We start from the raw sequence: 22,290 nt of genomic DNA on the forward strand, positions 1-22,290 counted from the left end.
GTCAGCTGATGGCTGGATATTTTGTGTCCATTTTAAATTATTTGAAATAATAAAACATTGAAATATGACAAGTAAAAATTAAATCGAGTCCCGTTTGCTGTTTTTATTTTGTTTCAATGTAAAACAACTGAGTGTATCACCAAGGTTTTGAAAAGTTACAGATGACTTTGTGCCGCTAAGCAACAGTCCAGATGTTTTTCCTCCTGGCTCAAGGAAGAGTCTTCTGTGTCGTTTGTAGCCTGTGTTTTGGATTCGACTGTGCGTTATGGTTCTTAATGTGCTGACTCCAGACTTCATTCCTAAATCTACAAATTCCTCTCAAGACTGTGGTTCTCTGTTGCAGGTGGATATTTTCTTTCCACTCCACTTTCTTTGAATATGCTTGGATACAGCATATTAATTTTGATGTGACACTGAGTTTCCAATATTTTTGTAGTATTTCTGAAACACTGAATGTTTTTATTATCAGTAAATCAAAATTACAATAAAGTGTAACTTTATGAAATGAGTGACAAAAATATAGAGCTTGTTTTATATTTTGAATTAAAAAAATACTTTATTGATCCTAAAGGGAAATTAAATACATTATGAGATGTATCTGTGTGCCATGAGGATTAATCTAAGCTGATTTGACATGATACTAGCAACGTGTCCAATTTTATCTTGTGATAACTGCCCATCATACAGGTCCATTCCTCCTAAGTAATGTGTGTAAGAGAGATATTTTCACTGTCTGGCAATATAAATTAGTGCTCTGTTTTTGTTTAGAGTGGTCTCCTGCTCTGATGGAATAATCATTATGAGGAAAGACTAATTGCATCCACCCCTGCAAACTAGCCAGTGAAAGTGCACCCGGCAGAGCGTCGTCATTGGACCATAATTGCGGGCTCCACCGGCCTCTGCCTCAGACATGCAGCAGCCCACCCACCTGTGTAGAAATAGCAGCCTACCATGCAGGTAATTATCAGGCCCTTCTTAGGCACCTGGGGCTCCACATATCCCCCGTATACAACCCCCTGAGCTCCGGTTTTTGAAAGTGCTTACCTCTTCCACCAGCTGGCATCCACCTCCTCTGGATCCTCATGGATAAACCCGGGGGCCCACACCTTTTATTTCTGGAATTATTCTAATCAAGAGTGATACTGTAGGCTGGATAATCTATTTGTTTTAGTATCATGACTCATCCAGCAAGCCTGATGCAAATTATTAGTGCACATGTTTCCCCCCCCCCCTCTTAAACATATATATTTTTAAAGGTATTTTCATTCATCTTTCTCAGGATCTGATGATGGCGAAGTCAGTTTCACCCACTGCCATTTCCGACCAGTCTTCCCCTTGCTGGTTTTCCAGGCTCTCCCGTCCCACATTTAAAGCAATCTGAACGGTCGGTGTGGAACTCGGAGTCTAATTGACAGTTTCGTTCACGCTCCAGTGTTAAAGCTTTTGCGCCAGTCCTCTCCCCGCACCTCACCCGTTTTCATCGCTTTCATAATTGCCACCAACATAATGACACAGTTGCTGTGGCAACCGTGCCTCTCTGTGTCTCTTTTCTTCCTCTCCGCCGTGCGCACACACACACACGCAAAGCAATAGAAAATAACGCGCAAACACAATCTCTGGATCTAGATTTTATTTTTTATTTTTTTTACCCCCCCACCCCCCACTCGCTGGAGTGCATCTGATTTGTTTTATTTTTCTTTAAACAACAAGAAAGATTTAAAAGAATAAAATAAAAATAAAAAGTTTAGAAATAAAAGTGGTTTTCATGCCATAGGGTCACTTAGTTCAGTATGGGTTAATTAAATGAAGATGAACCAGTTGAATGGGCCTGCTGACGGTCAGCATCCAGCAGCCTGGAGTCGGGTCTCATCAGCGTTCAGCCTGACGGACCAATCAGAGCGCTCCGCCACTGACGGACCTCCGTGAGGCCAGGCGCAGTTAGTTAGGCACCGATACCAGAGGAACCAGCGTCAGTCAGTCAGCTCCAGGTTCAGAAAGTTAAATTCACACTTTTGCGCGTTTTTCCCCCTTGGATAGTTATTCTAAAATTTCCAATCCGGAGTTTAGATGAACTGTCACATGTTTGAGAACATCTCGGTGTTTTTTTGTTTTTTTTTGCCCCCTCTTCTTTTCTTGTCTACCTCTGGATTATTAGCAAGCCTGCTGGAGAGGGAAGAAACCTGAAATCGGAAGAGCTTTTGGAACAAAACAAAGCAAAAAAAAAAAAAAAAAAAAATCTAATCAAATAAAACAAGTGGCACATCTAGCAGCAGCGGTTCAATCTGTCCTCATCATCTTCTGCCACGATAACAGGCTGCCATCAGAGGAGCGCGGAGATGTACAGTGCGCAGGCTCTCCACAGCATCAAACCCCAGAGCAGCGCACAGGTAAGACACGACATTATGCACATTTTATTACTGCAACATCACTTAACGATTAACATCTTTGAAAACGACTCGGTACTTTCTGTGTCTTTGTATGCGCACGAAAATGTGAGTTTGTGCGCGTCTGCTAGGCTGTCAAAAAAATAAAATAAAATAAAAAATACAAAGAACAAGAAAAAGCATTTAGAAAAAAGCTGCGCCACACTCTCACATTTTCATGTTTGCTTTAATTCCATGTGTGTCTTTTTACATCATTTGAGCGCATTAATCGACAGCACTGCGGCGTTATGAACATATTAAAAACCATTCATAAGACGCACACACATGCACGCACACACACCGGCACGGATACACCCCCGCACTTTTAGCCTGCGCTGAATACATGCAAGTCATGTCCGTGCAAGTTGCAACTTATTAACCTAATGAAGGCTGGAGAGCTGTCTGAGGAGCGGGGTGTCCAGTTCAATCGCCTGGTGATGCACAGGCGTTGCGCAGCACGTATTCACTGATATAGAGTCCCTCATCCGCGGCTGTCACTGTAATTAAGCGTCTCTCAGATGCACAGTGATTGTATTCAGGATGTTTTCACCCACTGACATCACAGTGCGCTCTCTGTGAGAACGAGGGGTATGGGGGAAAGTGGCCATTTTGTTTCGTTCCCAACAAACACCTGTTGAGAACATTGTATACTAAGACGTGCAAACGCTCTCTCCCGCAGTGGAAATGATGGGGCCCCTTTTGCTGTGTTGCAATTTAAACGTGAAATGTTTTTGCAACTGTTGTAGCTGTGCAAACTCAGTGGAGGGGGGTGCATCTTCAAGGCTGTGAATGTATGTGCACCTTACAACCTTTGGTTCCCATCTACTGCAGCACCCAGAGGAAGGCTTGAGTCACTTCACTGGAAAATAGCACAGCGAAAGACTTGAGGAGGTGCATTCAGATTTATAAGATTAAGTTTGAGAAAGAAACATCTGTGCAGCTGCAAATGCACATTTTCCTTTGAATGTATGGTCTGTCGCAAATGGAGTTGCCGCGACAGTGTGATCATGACATGGGTATCATCTTTTGAGAAAAAGATAGATATATAGATGTGACTTTGGAGTCTGACTTTTTAATTTTTTCTTCTTACTAATAGGTGTAGATTGGACTCTGCCTCCTTTCCCCCACCTTTCAATTCCTCCTTCACTCACACACAGACAGAGCTGCATTGCTATTCTGAGAGAGTTAGCTGCCTCAACCCACGCACAGAATCTGAGAAAGAGAGCGAAAGGCAGAACGAGGGAGAAAGAGGGGAAGGAAGGAGCAGGAAGAATAAAAAGAGAGGCAGAGACTACATGGACGTTTACAGAACGCCGACTGTATCCTTCACATGCAGTTTCAGGTTCAAACCCTTTTGATTGTTCGAACAGGAGCCGATGTACAGTTCTGATTACCACTCTCCTCCTTCTTGCGTGTGGCGTGGACTTGCATTAGCAGATCTGTTTGGTGGTGCTGTTTGTGTGATGTGCCGTGTTGTATTGGTAAGTGCTGGGAGAAATGTACTTGATTCTGTGCCACCCACACACCGCCCTCCCACTCATGGTCGTCTCTGCATCTATACCTCTGGCTCTTCCCGCTCGCCACAATCTCTTTGCTTGTTTAAATCCTTACCCTGCATTTATCCCTCTGGACTCTTTTCCATCACTGGCTTTTTCAGGAGATTCAGTGTTCCTTCCTGCAAACCAAACAAGCACACTAATATGCAATCCGCACTCTCCTACAATTCACGACATGTGCATCGCCCCAAAAATTAAGCACACTCAAGGGTTGACAAAGGTGTGCAGGGCAGGAATCACGAGGTCGTGGCCCTCTGGGCAAACTGTGCTTTCGGTCAACTACCCACACAAGTTTCTTTAATGCCTGCAAGTCACAGTAGATTGATAGTTAGTCTCTCTGTTTTTTATTGCTAAAATTTCCTTTATTGCTAAAATGTTTTCATTCATACCTAAGTACCGATCCCAAACGTCAGAGTTGCAATTTGAGGCCTGTATGTGGCAGTTTGACCCATGTCACTGAACTGAAAACAAAGCATATCGTGCCTTTAAAACTAGTGGTTCAGATTTTTTTTAATGATCAGGAACAGCTTCCTTAGTTGCAGTAGAAAGACATCAAGCTGCGATGTGTTTGTCAAAATGTGAAGAAATCCTCAGAGGTGGATGGCTAACAGCTATTACCCTGTTTTAGTTATTTTACCAATATGAAACAACTCAAGCTGAAAATGTTTATTTCACTAAAGACTGTTTATAAGTTCTTGTTTTCTCAGTTGAGCAACATCTGTAGACTGGTAAAAACGAACACCTTGTTCTACGCTATTTGCTTTGCACAAAGGGTCTGAACTCTCAGCTATTTCAAAAGGATCGCTTGTTGGAAGGGTCAAGTCTATTGAAGTTTAAAATTTTACCCAGTCGTTAGCCTTGCCACGGCCAAGGCTAACATTTGGCCGTGACATTTGTAATGCGTTAGTTCAATGCTATGGCGCTCACCAGAAATTGCATGTTCTGTAAACAACCATCCTCCACTGTGAACAGGGAAGTACTGAGCTGAAAAAGACAACTGTTAAAGCAAATTCAATATTTTGAAACATGGCCAACATGGACTGAATGGCTTTGTTCACTTCCTCCACTGCCATTGCTGAAACTACAGGCAGACTATGATTCTAAAACAGAGCAGAAGAACGTTATTGTTCACAGCTTCTCCTTCTGTTCGCTGATTCGCCAGGTTGAAATCCTGTTAGAGAAATTCCCTTTAATGGGAGAAAGCCCAGACGGAGCAGTGAAGCGAGATTAGAATCGAGTGGAAAAGAGTAGCAATGGTCAGGCTATCATGACAGGCTGTAAAATTGGTTTTGTGTGACTATAATTATGTACTTGATATCTAAAAATGTATTTTGACTAGACACAATTGCATTTCGACTATCCTGAATTGTAATTTAAGATAATATGCATTTACATTCTGACTAGTAAGAATAATAATTCAAAATATCTTCAATATTATGTCAAAACTCTCTGCTTCAATATCTGTGACTATGTGAAACTAAATCCAGTCGGAAACGACTGGATTTATCATTCCTATGCATCATCATCATTGTGGGTGTAATTGTGAGGCAAATTTTCTATGTTCTACTTACCTGGGAAGTCGGAGTTCGGATCTCACGTTCCCTATTAGTGGGTAACAATCCAACACTTGGTGAATTTTGCTTCACAATGATAGGAAAGTAACAGCGTTCCAGTTAGTTTTAATTTCAACATGGTGACACCCATAAACATTGTTTTTAATAGCTCTTTCAACCATCAATTTAAACCTTACATAAGCAAACACCACTTTTAATTTGTTCAGCTTAGAATTGCGGGCACTTTGTGTCACGCTGGTTTTAGATGCACACATCTTACCACTGTTGATGCCAGGAGCGGCCATATTGAAAGGTGAAGTCCACCTTACAAGTTGTAACTGGGAATAATCAAAGTTGCTCCCAGTGGGAAATCTGACTTTAGAGGGCGTTCCAGTTGATTTTTACGACGGGGAAGTCAGAATTTTCCAGTTCTGAGTACAACTGGAATGCAGGATAAGTGTGGATTGATTAGCTTTAGCGTGGCAATATACAGACAGTGCCTTGCTGAAAACAATCTTGTTCCTATGGCATAGTGTTGTATTCCACAGATATGGATATTTTTGATTCTAAGTTGTATTTCGTATCTATATTTGCAAAAATTGGAGGTCCATCAGACTGCCTGTACACTACCGCTGCTGTGAGGATTTATGCAACCATCACCATCAACCTACCTTTAGCATAGCAACTGATTTGACTTATAAATCAGCAACAAAAATATGCTAAAGTGTCGAAATGTAATATCCACTAATGTAGTGTTTATATTTTAATTTATATCTTTATTTAAGTCGCTAAAATTTCATTAAATCTTCAAGAACCAGTAGCTGGCGGTAATGCACATCTAACGTTTCTTGCTAACCGCCAATAAATAAATTAAAAAAAAGAAATCGAGAAGAAGAAGACACGTAACTCAAGAGGCCGTCTGTTTATCTACATGATTTGCTTTTAGTAGAAACGTTGACTAAGTGTAAACTTCATGGTATCTTAGTAAAGTGTAGGTATTTAAACTCTGCTGATATAACTTTGAGTCATATAGATGAAGTGACTTTCAGTTTGAGTGGCTTTAATTTGTTTAAATTAGCTAAATGATGAGCCCGTCTGAGTAGCTGTTTGCCTGACATCACTGATTTATTTGGTAGGAAATCTTTCAACTCCAGATAATAACTTTAAAATCTGGTCTATTCTTTTAAAACTTACTGTTAACTTGAACTTGTTTGACCATGTCTAACCCGAGGCTCAGGTTACATATGCGGCTATGATGTCCTTGTTTTCAGAAACGTAAAAATCCAACAAATTAAAACATATGTGATGTGTGTTTGCTCTTCCTAAGCCACAACATTTGCAAGACATCTGTTAATTTTTTGTTCTGTTACATGTTGCAGATCTGATTGTCGACTTGTTAACCTGGAGAGCGTTTTGGCCATCAAGCTTTTTAAAGACAACAAGAAGAGAAACACCCCCCTTGGAATAATAGTCAGTGGACAAACTGCTACTTTGTGGGACTCTTTTTATTTCACACCCAAACCCTCCTAAGAAGGTTAGAGGAGCATGTAAATGAAACAAGTGGAGCCTTCGGTGATTTCAGCATTCTGTCTCCCCCATCTGTGCCTACATTCTCTGCTACAGATAGGGACGTTTTGATAATTACATATAATTATAATTTCTGTGGGAGACAGATCTGCCTCTGTCTATTATTGCCAACACCTCCAGTACAATAACTTCACACATTTACATATCTCTCAACAAAAGTGATATTCTCTGAACCCCCTGGAGATAAATCAGGAATAATTCTGCTCCGACTGACATGTCACATGCAAAAGCAATGTGCCATTCATCTCATATCTATTTAAGGATACAGCTGAGTGACAAGGGTGACTTCTTTTTTTCATAAAAATCTGCCTGAAAACCATGGCATTTAGCTCTTGTTGCTGCACGTTTTAAAAGGCCGGCAGTCATTCTTCTGCTTCATGTGTGCTCGTAATTTTTTCCGCCTTCTAGCACATAAGCAGAGCCTTCCTCATTATCACCCACAGTCCAGTCACAGTAACGGCTTGTGCCAGGCGAGCGCTGACCAAACTGATCCCGATGGAGTCCTCCGAAATGAGTCTGCATTAATGGACAATATTGATCCACATTGTTTGATCGGCATAAAATCCCCAAATTGGTTAGAGCATTATTCTCATACATTTCTTCTGATAGTAATAGATGCCTACAAATTAATTAGGTCTTGAATGTAGAAAGTGCCAGACTGAACTAGTTAGCAGAAGATGAATAGAACAGACAAAACACTCCCTGTGAACCATTTCTCAAGTGCCAGAGTCAGCAGACGAATGTACAGGAGTGTCTTGTTTTATTGAATCAATTTGGAACTCATAAAGGACTATTGGGGCCAGGAATTGAAACCGTATCCAACAGGGTATTTTTAAGAGAGATGAGAACAAAGCTAGTATGCTTTCGGGGCCCTTCATAAGACGCAATAAAAACAATTTTATTACCATTACCATTAAATACAAACACACACACTAATGCACTCATAAATTGACGGAAGTAGGCTTTTTCTTTTAAAAATGATATTATTTAGCATACCTGAATGAAATCCGTGATACATCTTTGATATCCAGAAGGCTGTACATTAAATTTTTCACATGGCGTTTTAGTGGGTTAAGCTGGAAAAGCGGATAAAGCTTTGTAACTACATTGACTCAACAACAGAAAATAGGTGTCTTAGTCATGTAAAAATGACGCCCACCACCTATCTCCGAGTCCTCGCCGTCTCCCTGCTTTCCCTTTTCGCTGCCCCTCTTACCCGTGCAGTGGAGCCCTCTTCGTCCCCTCCTCCTCAGCATGTAGACCGCTCAAGGAGGCCGTTCACCGAGCAGCCGGACGCCGATTCCAGCTCCTCTCTCCTGCTCCTTGCCCTCCAGGCCAATGCCAGGCCAGCGGCTCTCCGAAGCAAACCTAAAGCCCCCGAGGAACCTCCAGACACCTCAGAGAGCGTTCTGGAGCCGCTTCCCAAGCCCCTGGCCCAGGTGACGTTTCCGAAGAATGCGACCTCTTCTGAAGGTCTAGGAGACCATTTTGGAGCAGCCCACATCCCACCTCGCATCATGGATGGATGGACAGATGTTTGTTGGGGTTACTACGATGTGATGGGACACTTTGACAATTCTTTCAACTGCTCCAAGGACTCCTACATCTACTGCTGCGGAACATGCCACTACCGCTTCTGCTGTCCAGACCAAAGCCGCAAGCTGGTGCAGGACCTCTGTACAAACTACAACTCTCCAGACTGGGCCAAGCCACAGACAGAGGCCATGATGATACCAGAGGAGGTGGGTCCTGACCCGGACTACGATCCGCTGAAGCAGCAGAGCCACAACACGGGATTTGTCATCGGTGGCGTTGTTGTGTTCATGGTGGCTGTCGCTGTGGGTATCAAGGTGTGTTTCAACAAGGTTCAACAGGAGGCCAACCAGAGAGACCTGAATATGCCCAGGTAAGGCTTCCACATCCTTACATTTCATCATTTTAGCTGAAAACGTGTCTTCAGGTCGTGTAGAATAATGCTGTTAATTATCACACTACATATACAGTAGTTGACCTTGTTTATGTAGCTTCAGTAAAACTCCTGGTTGCTCCAAGTTGGCTATGAGATTCTCAGTAAGTAAAAACAGCATGAATTCATAGCATCAGGGTATTTTTAAGAAACATTTTAAAGAAAAATGTATAACATAATTTATTTAAAATGGAAACTACCAATTATTCCTACTACAACAAAGATATTAGAACATACTGATCATGATGATAATGTTATCTATTGAATTATTTATATAAATCTAAAACCTTTTAGGACATCTTTAATAATGAATTTATTGTATTTTAATTCTTATGATTTTAATTTGATAACATAAATGTGACAAATATGCTTTTTCTTTATTTAAAATAGTAAATATGTTATTTTAAAAATAATTTTTATATTTAATATATGAATGTTAAAAAATATATAGTTTTTGATTTAATATGTAAAACAAATGTATAGAATTGATGTATTTTTATTTATTTTTTCCAATCACTATGAAAATAGAATATAGTAGCAGTTAACAGATTATTACTTTAATCTAGTGAAAGGAAATTATTTAAACTACTTCTAAATTAAAAGTAGTTCAAGTAAAAGTGTTTATCCTGAGTATTAAACTGTTTCAGCATAAAGTAACACTTGGACTCCAATGAACTAGCATTAGCTGCTTAACTAGTGGAGCTATCTGCTAAGGTAGCCAGCCTATAGTTACAGTAGTTCTGTAGTGGACATGCTAGTCTTAGCTTACCAACTTTAGTTTTAAGCGAGAAACCGTACATATTTACAATCAGCTGAAATGATCTTTCTTCTCCGCAAGGAAAAGATGTAGAAGCCTTTTTCCAGGCAGCTGACCAGCAGTGTGCAGTAACAAGTCACATTGACACATTATCTTGCCTTTCTTTTAAAAGGTGTTTAGGAGGAACAGTATGATGGTTTTGTGGATGACGTATTAAATTGTAAGTTGAATCTATAGCCTAGAAATATTACATATAATATTTCTAGGCTTTAATCAAGCCTGTCACAATAACCAATTAATCAATTAATCACATGATAAATTAAAACACGCTCTATGATTTGTATTTTGGTGATTAATAATATTTCAAGGGCAATTTTGTTTACTGAGAGATCATACTCCATTTTATTTGTGGTTTCTGTTGTGTGTTTTTATTTTTGTTTTATTTGTTGTTTTTGGTTGTCGTGTTTTATTTTGGATATTCAAAATGTCTTCCAGTTCCAGTATTAATATCTTTTTACAAAATTTAAAATTATTGGTTTTTGAGAGGGCAGTATTACTTGAAAATGGTCTAAGAACAATTATTTTTTTATCTCAATAATTACTGGGGCAACTTATCACCCAGCAAAATTTGCTCTTATGACAGCCCTAAATATAATATTTCAAGTGCCATGAACAATAATTAATTTATTTGGGGAATTGGGTGGATTTTTACTGCCTTTTTAATGGTGACCCAGATGGTAAACTCAGGGAGCATAATGATGACTGAGTGATTAAAAATGGGGATTAATTACAAATTAGACTGTCATGTCTCATGTGTTCCTAATATGCAACCTAGGGCTGAACAATATGCCTGAAAAACGTATCACAACATAAGAGTATCATATCAGTCGATGTAAATAATTTTTGACTTGTTTTTTGTTTAAAATGTCTGACATTCTGCCAAACTGGTGACGTGACATTTACTGTTTTGTCAACAGTTTTCATTCTACGCCGTTGGTTTTTATTTTTTAGCAGTTATGAGGCCTGGTGGTGGAACCTTGAACTGTTGCTAGGTAACCAAAGAATGAGCGAGTTGCTAGGTAACCAAAGAGAGAGTTAGTTGATACCACTAACTTTGGTTAGCTTGAGCGGCCAAAGCCTTTCCTCTGCCTACATCCCCCATAATGCTGTGCGGTTCTGGATCAGAGTTTAGTGAATATTCTACAAATTGAATGTTGAACATTCTATCAGACATATTAGCTATTGCTATTGATCATGTGCTATCACAGTATATGTTGTTATTGATTTATTGTCCAGCCCTAATGCAACTGTAGCCTAAAACCAGTCAGGATATTTGTTTTTGTCTTTTTTTAAGAGGACACTGTTGTCTATCTTTGCAAACAGCACTTGATGATGACCGCTATTGAGCTACATCGAGTGTTTGTTTGTCTCTTAGATGTATTATGTGCACAGTTGCTGTAGGTCATTTTGAAATGTACTGCAAAAGCTCTTGTCTCTTCATCAAACTGACATTATTTTCCTGCCTACAATTAATTACATCAAAAATCATTAAAACTGCTCTCTGGCGATTTGAATGCTGAATTATTGTTAGTGTGAAGAGCACACTTGGTGATCTGTGGCCGATCCCCCCCGTCTCTTGTTTCCCACCAGAGCCCTGGTTGACATGCTGCGACACCAGTCGAGTCCAGTCCAGCAGGATGAAAGAAACAACAGCGTGGCTCTGACCGTAGCGGACGGACAGGGGACGCTGGGAAGAGCTCCGAAAAATCTCTACGCCCCGGGAGTGCCCAGCAAGGACAACAGATGTGAGGGCTTCTTGCAGAATTAGACAGTGCTTTTGTAACAGCATCTTTCATATGCAGAGGGGGCTCATCTGTGTATTTTTCTCCCTTGCGCCCCACCACTGAGATTTCTCCATGATTAGATAGGACACAAAAATCCCCTGTGGTGGTGTGCTTAAGAATGGTTGCAGAAACAACTTATTCTGGCTTAAAAACTGCTAAATGAACATGCATCAGGAGGTTTTCCTGCGCGGGCCTCATTGTTTTTGCTAAACCGGCATTCATCTTCAAACTGCCTGACATCCATTTTGTGAGCTGATTACCTTATTTTTCTCTGACTTACAGTGGGCAATCTGCAGCACAATTTCATCCACCCATCAGGCTCCAGCCCCAAACACACTGCGACTATCGGTAAGGCAGCTGCTCACATCATGGCTTCCATGTAAATCACATCCAATCACCCAGATTCTTCATTTACTTCATTCACCTACATTTTAAGCTCAGATGTAGGCTCATTCAGCCGAACAATAATAATGATTATCACAGCTCCGGTTTGCTTGTGTCGCTGCTGAAAGCAAGTTGGAAACCAGTCTCCCTTTTTCCTAGCGAATGTTGGGGGATTCACACCCTGCAAAAACGCAGCGCCAGAGGAGCAAATCTCATTTAACACGCAGTCGTTTTCTCCCTGTGGTTTTTGTAGAACGCACCCCTCGGATGAACAATGCTCAGCTGGCAGCTGGAGGCACCCTGCTTCCCAGCAAACACAACAACACCAAATCCCAGCCGTCCTTCCACCACTCCCTGCACAACCTGGCCCAGCTGCCGCCCTCCTACGAAAGTGCCACCAAGCCCGAGCTCAACAGATACTCCTCACTCAAACGCCTCGGTGAGTGTTGCCATCTCCCACAAATGAGACGCCTTCTTACCCCCCTTACAGTGCTGCTCCTGCAGATGTTTCATAACCGCTTCAGCATGGCGACACTGTTGGAGCAGAATGCATCGTTGTGTGGTCTTGTTTTTGCAGTGGAGCAAAAGTATTTGCACCCGTTGACCTTTTCTACGTTAGGTCACATTACAACCAATCGAGTAATAAAATTTTTGGTTTTTGAAGATTTAATTTTTGGAAAATGTGGGTTATTTTTCCTCTACTGATGTCAGAGTGATGTCAGCACACCCAGGGTCGCCATCTTGCTTATAATGTTGCAAGAATACAGTCGTAAAATTAGAAGGAGCTAGTTATTTTATGAGAACTACACAAAAAATGAATAAAATGAGGAATGTTGAGCATCTTGTGAAGTTATTCTTTGGTACAGGTTTTACAGATATTACTTATGACTTGTCAGAAATACTTTTAACACATCAGCATCAAATTATTATCAGTAGCTGATTTTGCAACAATCATTCAAACAACTGTGTGTATTTCAAGAAAGGGGCTACTCAAACTGAGATGTCATATCTTGATAACTTTATTGAACCTTTATCCTCATTAAACATTTTTTTCTCATAATTTTAAGACTTTTTTTGCTAGTTACTACTACTATAACTATTTTCTTGCAATTAAACAATTTCTCATAGCCTAATACTCTGATGTACAACTCACTGAAGGGATTATTGTAATTGCTTTGTAGAAACAACTTTGTGCAGTTACAGCTGCAAGTATTATGTGGTTATTTCTACCAGTTTTGCACATTTAAAGTTTCAAAGGTTTGCCTAATTTGCTTTTCAGGGTTGTATTGAGATCATCTGCCAACATGATTTTTTTAATTTTACCAGAAACTCTTGATATGATTTAGGTCTGACTTTGGATTGGATGATTTTAATGCGAGATTATTTACCAAGACTGTTTCCCTCTTAACATGATGGATTTATCAGTGCTTTGTGAGATGTTCAAAGCTTGCAATATTGTATGATAATCTTAGCTCTACTTTAAATGCCTCAATAATTTTATCTCTGAGCTTTCTGCTGTGGTCAATTATCTTCATCAGTGGCAACTTTTAATATGGGTTTTATTGGCAGTTGTTCAATAAAACCCTGCCAAAAGAGGGTGGTCGAGCCCCACATACAAATTTTTAATTATTTATTATATGCTGAAATTTTTTCTATTGCTTTATGCATGATAAAGATGAGTCCCCTTGTGTTCAGGAGGCATCCCCTTCTTTCTGCAGAGAATAGGGGCACTTGCTTACACATGTTGTAATGGCTGAATTATTGTAATTCCTCGCTGTTTGGAATTTCAAATAAAAATGGACAAAAGCTGCAAGTATTCAAAATAGTGCATAGTTAGCATTTCTAAATTACGTTTGAAACCAAATGACTTATTTAAATAATAAATATTAAAACTTGGAAAACTGAGATGTTTGGTGATAATAAAAGATTTTCTTTTTGAAAACGTTCATATTTACATTTCAAGTTTACAGTACTACGCAGAGATTAATCACAGTGCCTAATCTGATTAAATGTCTTAATCGATTGACAAGACTACTAAATACCAATTGCTTTAATTTATTCGTATTGTTAGTTCTGAACTCCACTAGGATGTCTGCTTTGTTTTGGCCTATCACATAAAATCCTAATCAAATGTGCCGTAGATTGTAGTTGTAACATGACAAAATATGGAAAAGTTAAAGAGGTGTGAATTTTTTTTTTTGAGGCAATGTAAATAATTCAGATTAGGGCTGAAACAATCAGATTAATTGTGATGAATCAACTCTTGAAATAATTGTCAACTAATTTAGTATTTGATGAATCGTTAAATGGAGTATAGATACTCAAAAATGACTAGTTACTGAAAGAACAACTTTCTTAGAGCACTAATTAAGCCAAATGTGTACAAAAAATGCAAATAGTTTGTATTAAGATGAAAAAAAATCTCGTCTTTTGTAAATATGTTCTACCCAGAACTCCTCAAGTGGCAAAGTTTAGCCTCACCTAGTTCAAATTCTGTAAAAGAAATCAACAAAAAAAACAAAATCTTTCATTTTGCACTTGTTGATATCCAATTATTTATCAGTTAATCCAAAAAATTGTGAATAGGTCAGCCCTGCACTGTACTGATGGTAAGACAGGCAGCAAGGGCTGAGATTCTACCGTTGGTGATTGTAGTGTTTTTATCTGTAGACTTATCCTTTGCTACAAATGATTAATTCACATCTTTTAATGTACATATTGTTTTGGCTATCAGAGAAAGGACTCGATGAGTACTCGTCTGGTTACTGCACCACCAAGCGCCGACCCCACACGGCTCAGCCGGCCCTCCAGTCCTCCCAGCACCACCTCCACTGGGGTGGGGACTACACCCTCAGTGGGAGAGGAACCCTCCCCAGACACGCCATCCGTCCCTGGATCCCGCCGCCCCCCTCTGGCATGCCTGCCTCTCCCACTCCCAATCCTTACCCTCTGGACCCTCCTGAGCCCCAGTACAATCCCAACTACGACACTCTGTCCAAGCCTCCGAGGAAAGTGAAGTCCTCCGATCAGCTGCTCAACATGGGCGACGTCCCCGGCAACACCGGGACGCTGTCTCGGATGTCCAAGAACCAGCAACACCAGTACCACAAAGCCATGGCGGCCTCCAACAAGAACACCAACATGCAAACCCTGACCAGGAAGACGAAGGACAGGCAGGAGATACAGGAGAGGCAGGAGAGGATGCTCATGTCCCCGGACCACTTGGAGGACAGGATGGGGGTCAGTGGGATGGGAGTGGTGGATCCCTATGCCCACACAGGAACCGGCATCGTCCCCACGCTGCCGCGGCAGCAGAAGGCCCAGTCCCAGCAGAATGTGTGCGCCACGCCTTCCCTCGACCGGCACCACATGATCAAGATGAACTCTCACCCCACGTCTGGCCGGGAGCAGGAGAGGAGCACGGGCATGACGAGTCACGTGAGCGGGGGCGTGGGCTGGTCGGGGGAGGTGCCCGGAGCCGGGGTCGTCATGGGAACGGGAACGCTGGGGGGCCACAGCGCCAGGAGGATGGCTTTCGCAGCGAAAAGGCAGAACACCATCGAGCAGCTACATTTCATACCAGGAGGAGGAGGCGGCGGCGGCGGCGGTGGTGGGTCTGCAGGAAGCGCAGGAGGCAGTCAGGGGATCAGGACGGGGAGTAAGAACGAGGTGACGGTGTAAGGTAAAAATCCCTTAGACGTAGGGGAATAGATCACCCTTCTGCATTTAACTATTAGATACAACTACAAATAAAACTAGAAGTATTCAGTAGTAACAGTAACGTGTTTAGGCTATTCAAATTAGTTTTCTCTTTAATCAGATTAGCTTGAATATGACTACCTGTAAAACTAAAAGTTTAGGTGGGGACACCTTTGTGATAGCCTACATCAGCCATATTTTCTAACCGATTTTTGCCATATCGCCATATACAGCAGTGCCATTACTCGTAGAAGGACTGGTGAAACAAAACCAATAGAGGAATAGTTCATGATTTAGTTTTTCTATATCTATATATAAATATATACATACACGCACACACACACGCCTACATATATATATATGTATATACAATTATATACATATATATATGTATGTGTGTGTATATGTGTGTGTGTTTTTCAAGAAGTACTCAGGAGCCATATTAGATATAAAGAATGAGACATTAAAAACTTGGTTTAAGGAAACAGAGGACTTCAGAGGAGAGAGCCAGCTGCCTGGACTGATGTCGACGTGTTAGGCTGAGGAAACCAGATCAGTCTCAAAGACCATTGTGCCTGCATGGTGAAACATTTTGGATATTTTACATTCTGCAGAACAAAACCTCATCCTGACACAAGGAGACTGAACTGCGCTTTTTGCTTCCTAATTTGGTGGACAAGGCTGTTTTCCAGCAGGACTCCTCGCCTGAATTTCAAACCGAGGACGGACCCAAAATTAACAATCCGACACCTGGGTTGCCTAATTTTCCATGTGACCTTAGATTTTAAATCATCAGAGGAACGCAAACTCTGACCACAGCGACCCTACAAGAAAGCTGATATTCAAAAATGATACAGGGTCATTTTTCGGGGGCTGTCGTTTTCCCCTGCTGTTTCCATTCACAGATCAGGCCCTACCAAATAATACCGAGCCATCTGTTTTAATATTACCCAAAAAGAAGAAGCATGTGTTCAGTTTTCCTCCAGAGAGGCGGCTTGCTGTGTAATACGTTTGCATACAAAGAGCACAAAGAGGATGCACTTACACAACTGTCCTTCAAAGCCATCTTTTTGGAGATACAAAGGAAGTATTAATCCTGGAAGCTGGTCTGACAATCACCACTTAGTTATTACCACAAATGATACAAGCCAGAGATGTTTTGTACAGTCAAAGGATTGTCTTTGGAGCGAGCCGGTGAGATAAACATCCTTAGAGTCCGGAGTGGGGGTGAGAGACTCGGACGGTTGAGAAGCCCTTCACATCTTCAAGACAAGGAACTTGCTGTATCATAATGCACTTCAGCCAGTATGAGTTAGAAAAAAAAAAAATATAAAAAAAGTAGAAAAAAAATCATCAATAACAACGCTTATCAATACTAAGGGCTATCCTATCCTATATACTGTAGTATGTGATATCTGTGGTCCATATAAAATGCTCTCTCTTTCTATCGATTTTGTGTTGATATTGTCATGATGTATCAAGTATCAATGTGTACGAACAAAAAAAAAAATAAAACTACAAAAAAATAAAACGAGCAATTTAAGCACAGTTCCAAGAGAAACACAGAGACAAAACTTTGCACAAACCAAGTCCCCTGATATTTGCACCAGACACGAGCACGCTCCGTGTCGTGTCCTCAAGGTTTACATTCTGCACGAGCTCGGCCGATCAGAGCGCGACTCATCCATGGAAGAGGGTACTGCACTGAGAGAGGGTTTATTTTTGTTCCTTATTTTTACTTCTGTTTTTATCGAGTGAAATCAGAGGTGCGGGTGACGGAAGCAACGTTTCGGCCAGAGGATAGAACGAGGCGAAACGCTGAAGAGCAAAAACACACGACTCCATTTGGACAATCTTCCTATACACAGTGCTAAATGTAGTTGTTATAAATTTGATGGAGTGTTATTATTAATAATTATTATAACTGTTATGGTTATTATTAACAATTATCTTATGATATGTGATGTTCTTTTACTTGGTGGGATTTTAAGTGTTTATTGTTTTTAGATGACTTTACATTTTCATGACTAGTTGTTTTGTTTTATTTTTTTTTTTTTTCTGGTCATTAAGATTTTGAGAAGACTCCAAACCTCGATGCATGCCAGCTCCATTTCATTGAGAGGCATTGACAAAAAGCATGCCTGGCATTTCTAAAGGGTCGTCAATGCTTCGAATGGCCAACCCTCCAGCTGTATGTACCGTGCCTAGACATCAGCCTTATGACTTCTTTGTCTCAAGTGATTACTTAAGGTTTCCACTCGGGTACAAAAAAAAAAAAAACACGTTTCTAAAAATTCTGCAGCCTTCTAGCTAGACGTGCGGCGAGAGAGTTTCTTCTGCAGCAGCCTGACCGGCTAACTTATGGCAGGCTGTGCGCACAAAACCCTACGATGCCATAATGTTTGTATGTTCAGATGAATGTTGATTACAGAGGAGCTAGAGGTCTGAACAGAAACTCGAAAGCTTTGAAGTGCAGTGTCTTTTTTCAGGGAAATAGGACAGACAACGTAGAAGTTGTATTCGATTTTTTTTTTTTTAAATAGAGCCACAAAAAGGTCTGTAGCAAAGTCTGTAATAACTCACAAGCCATATCCATTTAATACTCATCACAGTTTTTATAAATGGTTAATCTAATTTGTGGAAGTATTGTATTTTGTATAGCTAGTACAATCAGAATATTTTGAGTGATCTCTTCAACATTAATTTGAGGATACAAAAAAAAAACAACCTTACGTGTTAGTATTTAATGAACTGTACAGTGCCAAACTCATAACATTTCGTTGTCTTTTTATTCTCATAGCATCCTCCTATATAGGGGTTATTTCTTTTTATCATAAAGGAGAAGTAATTCGCAAGCAGGCACACTGAGAAGCTTGTTTTATTTGGAGAGAAATGAATGAATATGGTGTTCATTTTTACCATGATGAATTCATTTAGAAGGGAAGATGCATAAAAGCCACCTGAAGTGGACAGGGAGAGTGTTCAGTAAAGGAAATTTATGGATTTATTTTCATGCTGATAGATTTAAATACAAAACCCTTTTTTGTTATTGTTGAATGCATTGATTCCCTTGGATACGACAGTGACAAAGAATTTGTATAATAAAGTTGGTGGAAAAAATGTTTTGTCCTTTTTTTAATTTAGAGTGTGAGATTTCTCACGTAGGAGATTGTTGGATATTGTCACGGTTTGCAGTAAAATCAGGAGAAAATCAGGAGTTTAATTAATTTCTTCAGTTGATGCATACATGCAGGGACACCGCCTGCATGTATGATGCCCTGGATAACCTCCTCCACCATAATCTAGAATAATCCACTAGATTATTAGAGTGTTGCATTATTGAAAACCAACAGAGAAGCACTGATTGGCATTTTGTTCCTTTGTTTGAGGACCTCACCGAACTTAAACCAGAAAACCTTCCTCAATGCCTAGACTAATTTTATTCTAGATTTACTTTTATTCTCTAAAGAAATCAGCAATCTTGACTTATTACTGACATACCCACAGTTATTGGCACTTTTGTTAAGATGCATAAAAAGACATGAAATTAATTTTCTTTTGGAGTAAAGCTGAATAACATACTGCAGTTTTCTAATAGTGAATGTTAGAGATTATTCTCTTTTACTACCCTTAACTAATTCCTCACTGAAATTAACTTTCTCCCTCGCTCTGCTTAGTTTGTGAAAGTTTCACTTGTTCATGTGTTTTCCAGGCATATAGTTCCATTATATAACACAATAAAGTAACTGTTACCTTCAGTGTTATAAAAATGCTCTATATATCAAACAAGACCTAAAAGAAATTTGACTTTACCCTAAAATTGTGCCTCTGTCTCTTTAAGAAACTCCTTCTCACTCCCACACTCCACTGTCGGAACAGCAGTGTTTCTAAATTAAACCTTTAACAAGGTTTTACCAACATTTTCTAAGGTCATCACTTAAAAAGCGACCCTTATATAAATTTCCCACTGTGGCATTATATTTAGAGACAGACACTTTGATCAATTAATAAAAGTAAAGCATAAACGAAATAAATATGCTTCATTTATGTGTATTTTATGGTAATTGTGATAAACCTGGATGTTCCTCGTCTCTCAAACACTCCAGGAGAAAACCTGCAAGGAAAAGCGGGCATAGGCAACGAATTAATGTTTCTGATCATCTATTGTTGCCACCACTGAATAAATATACTAGAACTAAAAACTGTATTTTTCTACTTTTTTCATGTGAGATGATATAGTGGCAATGAAAAATGTATTTACTTAAAAGGCTTTTTACACCAGGGGTGCTTAAACATAGTTGGTAAATAGAAACTAATACCACATTCACTTTGAATCAAAGTGTTGTTAATAAAAAAAAAAAAATTAGTGTCCAGGTTTTCTACTAAATCTGGTTGGCGGTACCTTTAACATCCCTGACAGGTCTCCCAATACAACATTTGAGTCTTTAAAAAACAAACAAAAAGAAACTAAACAGAACAACATTGAGGCCAGGAAAATCTAGCCGAGTTTGAATACAAAATGACAAAAACCAAGAGTTTATGCTGTGTTTTTAAAAGAGAAGCTGAAAATTCAATATCCTATATTTGGTCCAATGCTCAGACTGACTGTTAACAGACCAGTCTGAGAGATGTTTGTGTAAACACTTCAGACACAAGAGGCTTGCTCAGCAGTAATATGTTATGAAATAGGCTTTCTAATAGTAGCAATCAGGAAACAAATTAATGTTGTATAAGGGGTCAAAGCAGAAGCTGCAGCTACATTATATTAGCAGACAACGCTTCAGTTGTCTGTAGATTAGTAAACAAACTAAAGCTGTACATCACCAAGGTGTGAGATGTTGTATAAGGCACATTAAAAGCCATAGAGTGCTACTGGGAGTGGACAGCTGTACTTTTAAATGAAATCCACTCCAGATCATCTGAACGCAGAGTTATATCACACCGCACCTGCTGGATCATCACAGCAAGACGGAGACTGTGCACTTCATACCTTCAACCTCCTGTGAATACATTTATTGCTGTGAGAAGAGTGAGGGTTTAAATGAAAGAGCAGTCGGCAGCTCACGTTGTTGTGGAGCTGAAACAACACAGAGAAAACACACAAAGGACAGGAAAAATAAGGTGCATTTGAGTTCTTGCAGTTTCACATTTCACCACCAGGTGGTTCACACTAATTCAGCTTGATTTGGACACAGAACAGAGGCTCATAAATGAAAGGTTGTTTTGTTATCATTTATGATGTTGATAGGTTTACTCCATCCTGTGGTCAGTAGCTTCATGTTGCTCTCAAAAAATACTATAACATCATAATTTTTTAAATGCATGAGTACTGTGTATATCTCTAAAAATACCTAAATATTATTACGACTCGCCCGATATGGGCCTATGACTCTTCTATAAAGTACAAGAGTACATGGGTGAATGACTGGATTTGAGAAAGAAGTATATAAGTACAAACCATTTATCATTTACAACGTCTGCAAAACATGCATTCATAAAAAAAAAAAAAAAAACTACTAAGTTTTTATATTTACTACTGACATTTAAAGTCCAGACTTTGTCTAGACCACTCCAAACCTTTACTATAGCAAGCTGGATTCCTGATGTGCTTTGGATTATTGTTCCACTGTATAATCCAAGTGTGCGTAGCCTGATGTAGGAACATTTTCCTGGGGTGTTTGTGTTCCTGTTGGTCAGCAGTCGGCTCGGCCTTTGGACTCTTCATCTGATGCAGTTTTTGTCCTGTCTTCTTTCCTACTGTTAAATCATGAACTCTGGCCTTATTCCTTTCCAGGTTGATGTCAACAACTGTTTGTAATCTGTTGTTAAATTTTATTAGGTTGCTTGATTTAGCACTTTTTGAAATCTTTTAACCTACTTCAAGTTGCCATACAGGTTCTAGTCTGGGTGTAGACAAATGAATTAAACCAAACTAATTTTGATTAATCACAGTTCATTTGATTTAACAGGGAAAGGCAGGTATATTTTAGCATAAAGGCCAAGCTGGGTTGGAGATCGTTTCCCAAAATAGATGGATACATCATTTGAAAACTGCATTTTGTATTTATTCTGATAAACCTTTTATGGTAATAAAATTAGTTTGATGATGTGACACATTTAAGTATGAAGCAAAAGTAAAAGCAAAACAAATCTTTGGGGGTGGTAGATATTTATTCTTCTCACTGTGTTAGATAAAACATACGGGATTCTCATTATAAAGAAAAATGTGTTACTTTTGTAAAAGAAGCCACTATTTATCTCAATACCAGCACTTTCACACTTCTGGAAAAACAAATCCCAGCCAGCTTCATCAGGTCATCCCCTGGAGCATCTCCACCTCACCTGTGGGGTCCCCGGCACTGCCTGGCTCCTTTTTATTCCTCTGTGGTCCAATTACTGTCAGGTCGCCCCACATGGTTTTAGGTGTGGGTGACTGTCGAGGTTTGGTGATTTAAACACTCCATCACTCCGTCTTCTTTGTCCGGCAGAACCCAATCACTCTATCGCACCTCTTCCTACGT

The 22,290-nt window shown here is 39.8% G+C and overlaps 1 protein-coding gene across 2 annotated transcripts; it reads left to right on the forward strand.

Moving 5' to 3' along the window:
- The first annotated feature begins 1,909 nt into the window (after positions 1–1,909).
- Positions 1,910–18,889, forward strand: LOC102221106 (protein shisa-7-like). 2 transcript variants are annotated; one of them, XM_005798872.2, is made up of 6 exons: positions 1,910–2,387; positions 6,912–9,025; positions 11,493–11,647; positions 11,969–12,034; positions 12,324–12,509; positions 14,805–18,889. In XM_005798872.2, the coding sequence occupies exons 2-6, from the start codon at positions 8,268–8,270 to the stop codon at positions 15,749–15,751; spliced, it is 2,112 nt and encodes a 703-aa protein (XP_005798929.1). In that variant the 5' UTR covers positions 1,910–2,387; positions 6,912–8,267; the 3' UTR covers positions 15,752–18,889. The 2 variants fall into 2 exon arrangements, with proteins under 2 accessions (XP_005798929.1, XP_023187061.1); XM_023331293.1 differs by lacking the exon at positions 1,910–2,387 and adding an exon at positions 3,678–3,904.
- Positions 18,890–22,290: the final 3,401 nt, after the last annotated feature.

Source organism: Xiphophorus maculatus, chromosome 3, assembly GCF_002775205.1.
Source record: "Xiphophorus maculatus strain JP 163 A chromosome 3, X_maculatus-5.0-male, whole genome shotgun sequence".
Classification (NCBI taxonomy): domain Eukaryota; kingdom Metazoa; phylum Chordata; class Actinopteri; order Cyprinodontiformes; family Poeciliidae; genus Xiphophorus; species Xiphophorus maculatus.

Coding starts and splice junctions, on each gene's coding strand:
- LOC102221106 (XM_005798872.2), top strand. CDS start 8,268: ATGACGCCCACCACCTATCTCCGAGTCCTCGCCGTCTCCCTGCTTTCC. Junction 11,648..11,968: donor GCCCAGCAAGGACAACAGAT/GTGAGGGCTTCT, acceptor TCTGACTTACAG/TGGGCAATCTGCAGCACAAT. Junction 12,035..12,323: donor CAAACACACTGCGACTATCG/GTAAGGCAGCTG, acceptor TGGTTTTTGTAG/AACGCACCCCTCGGATGAAC.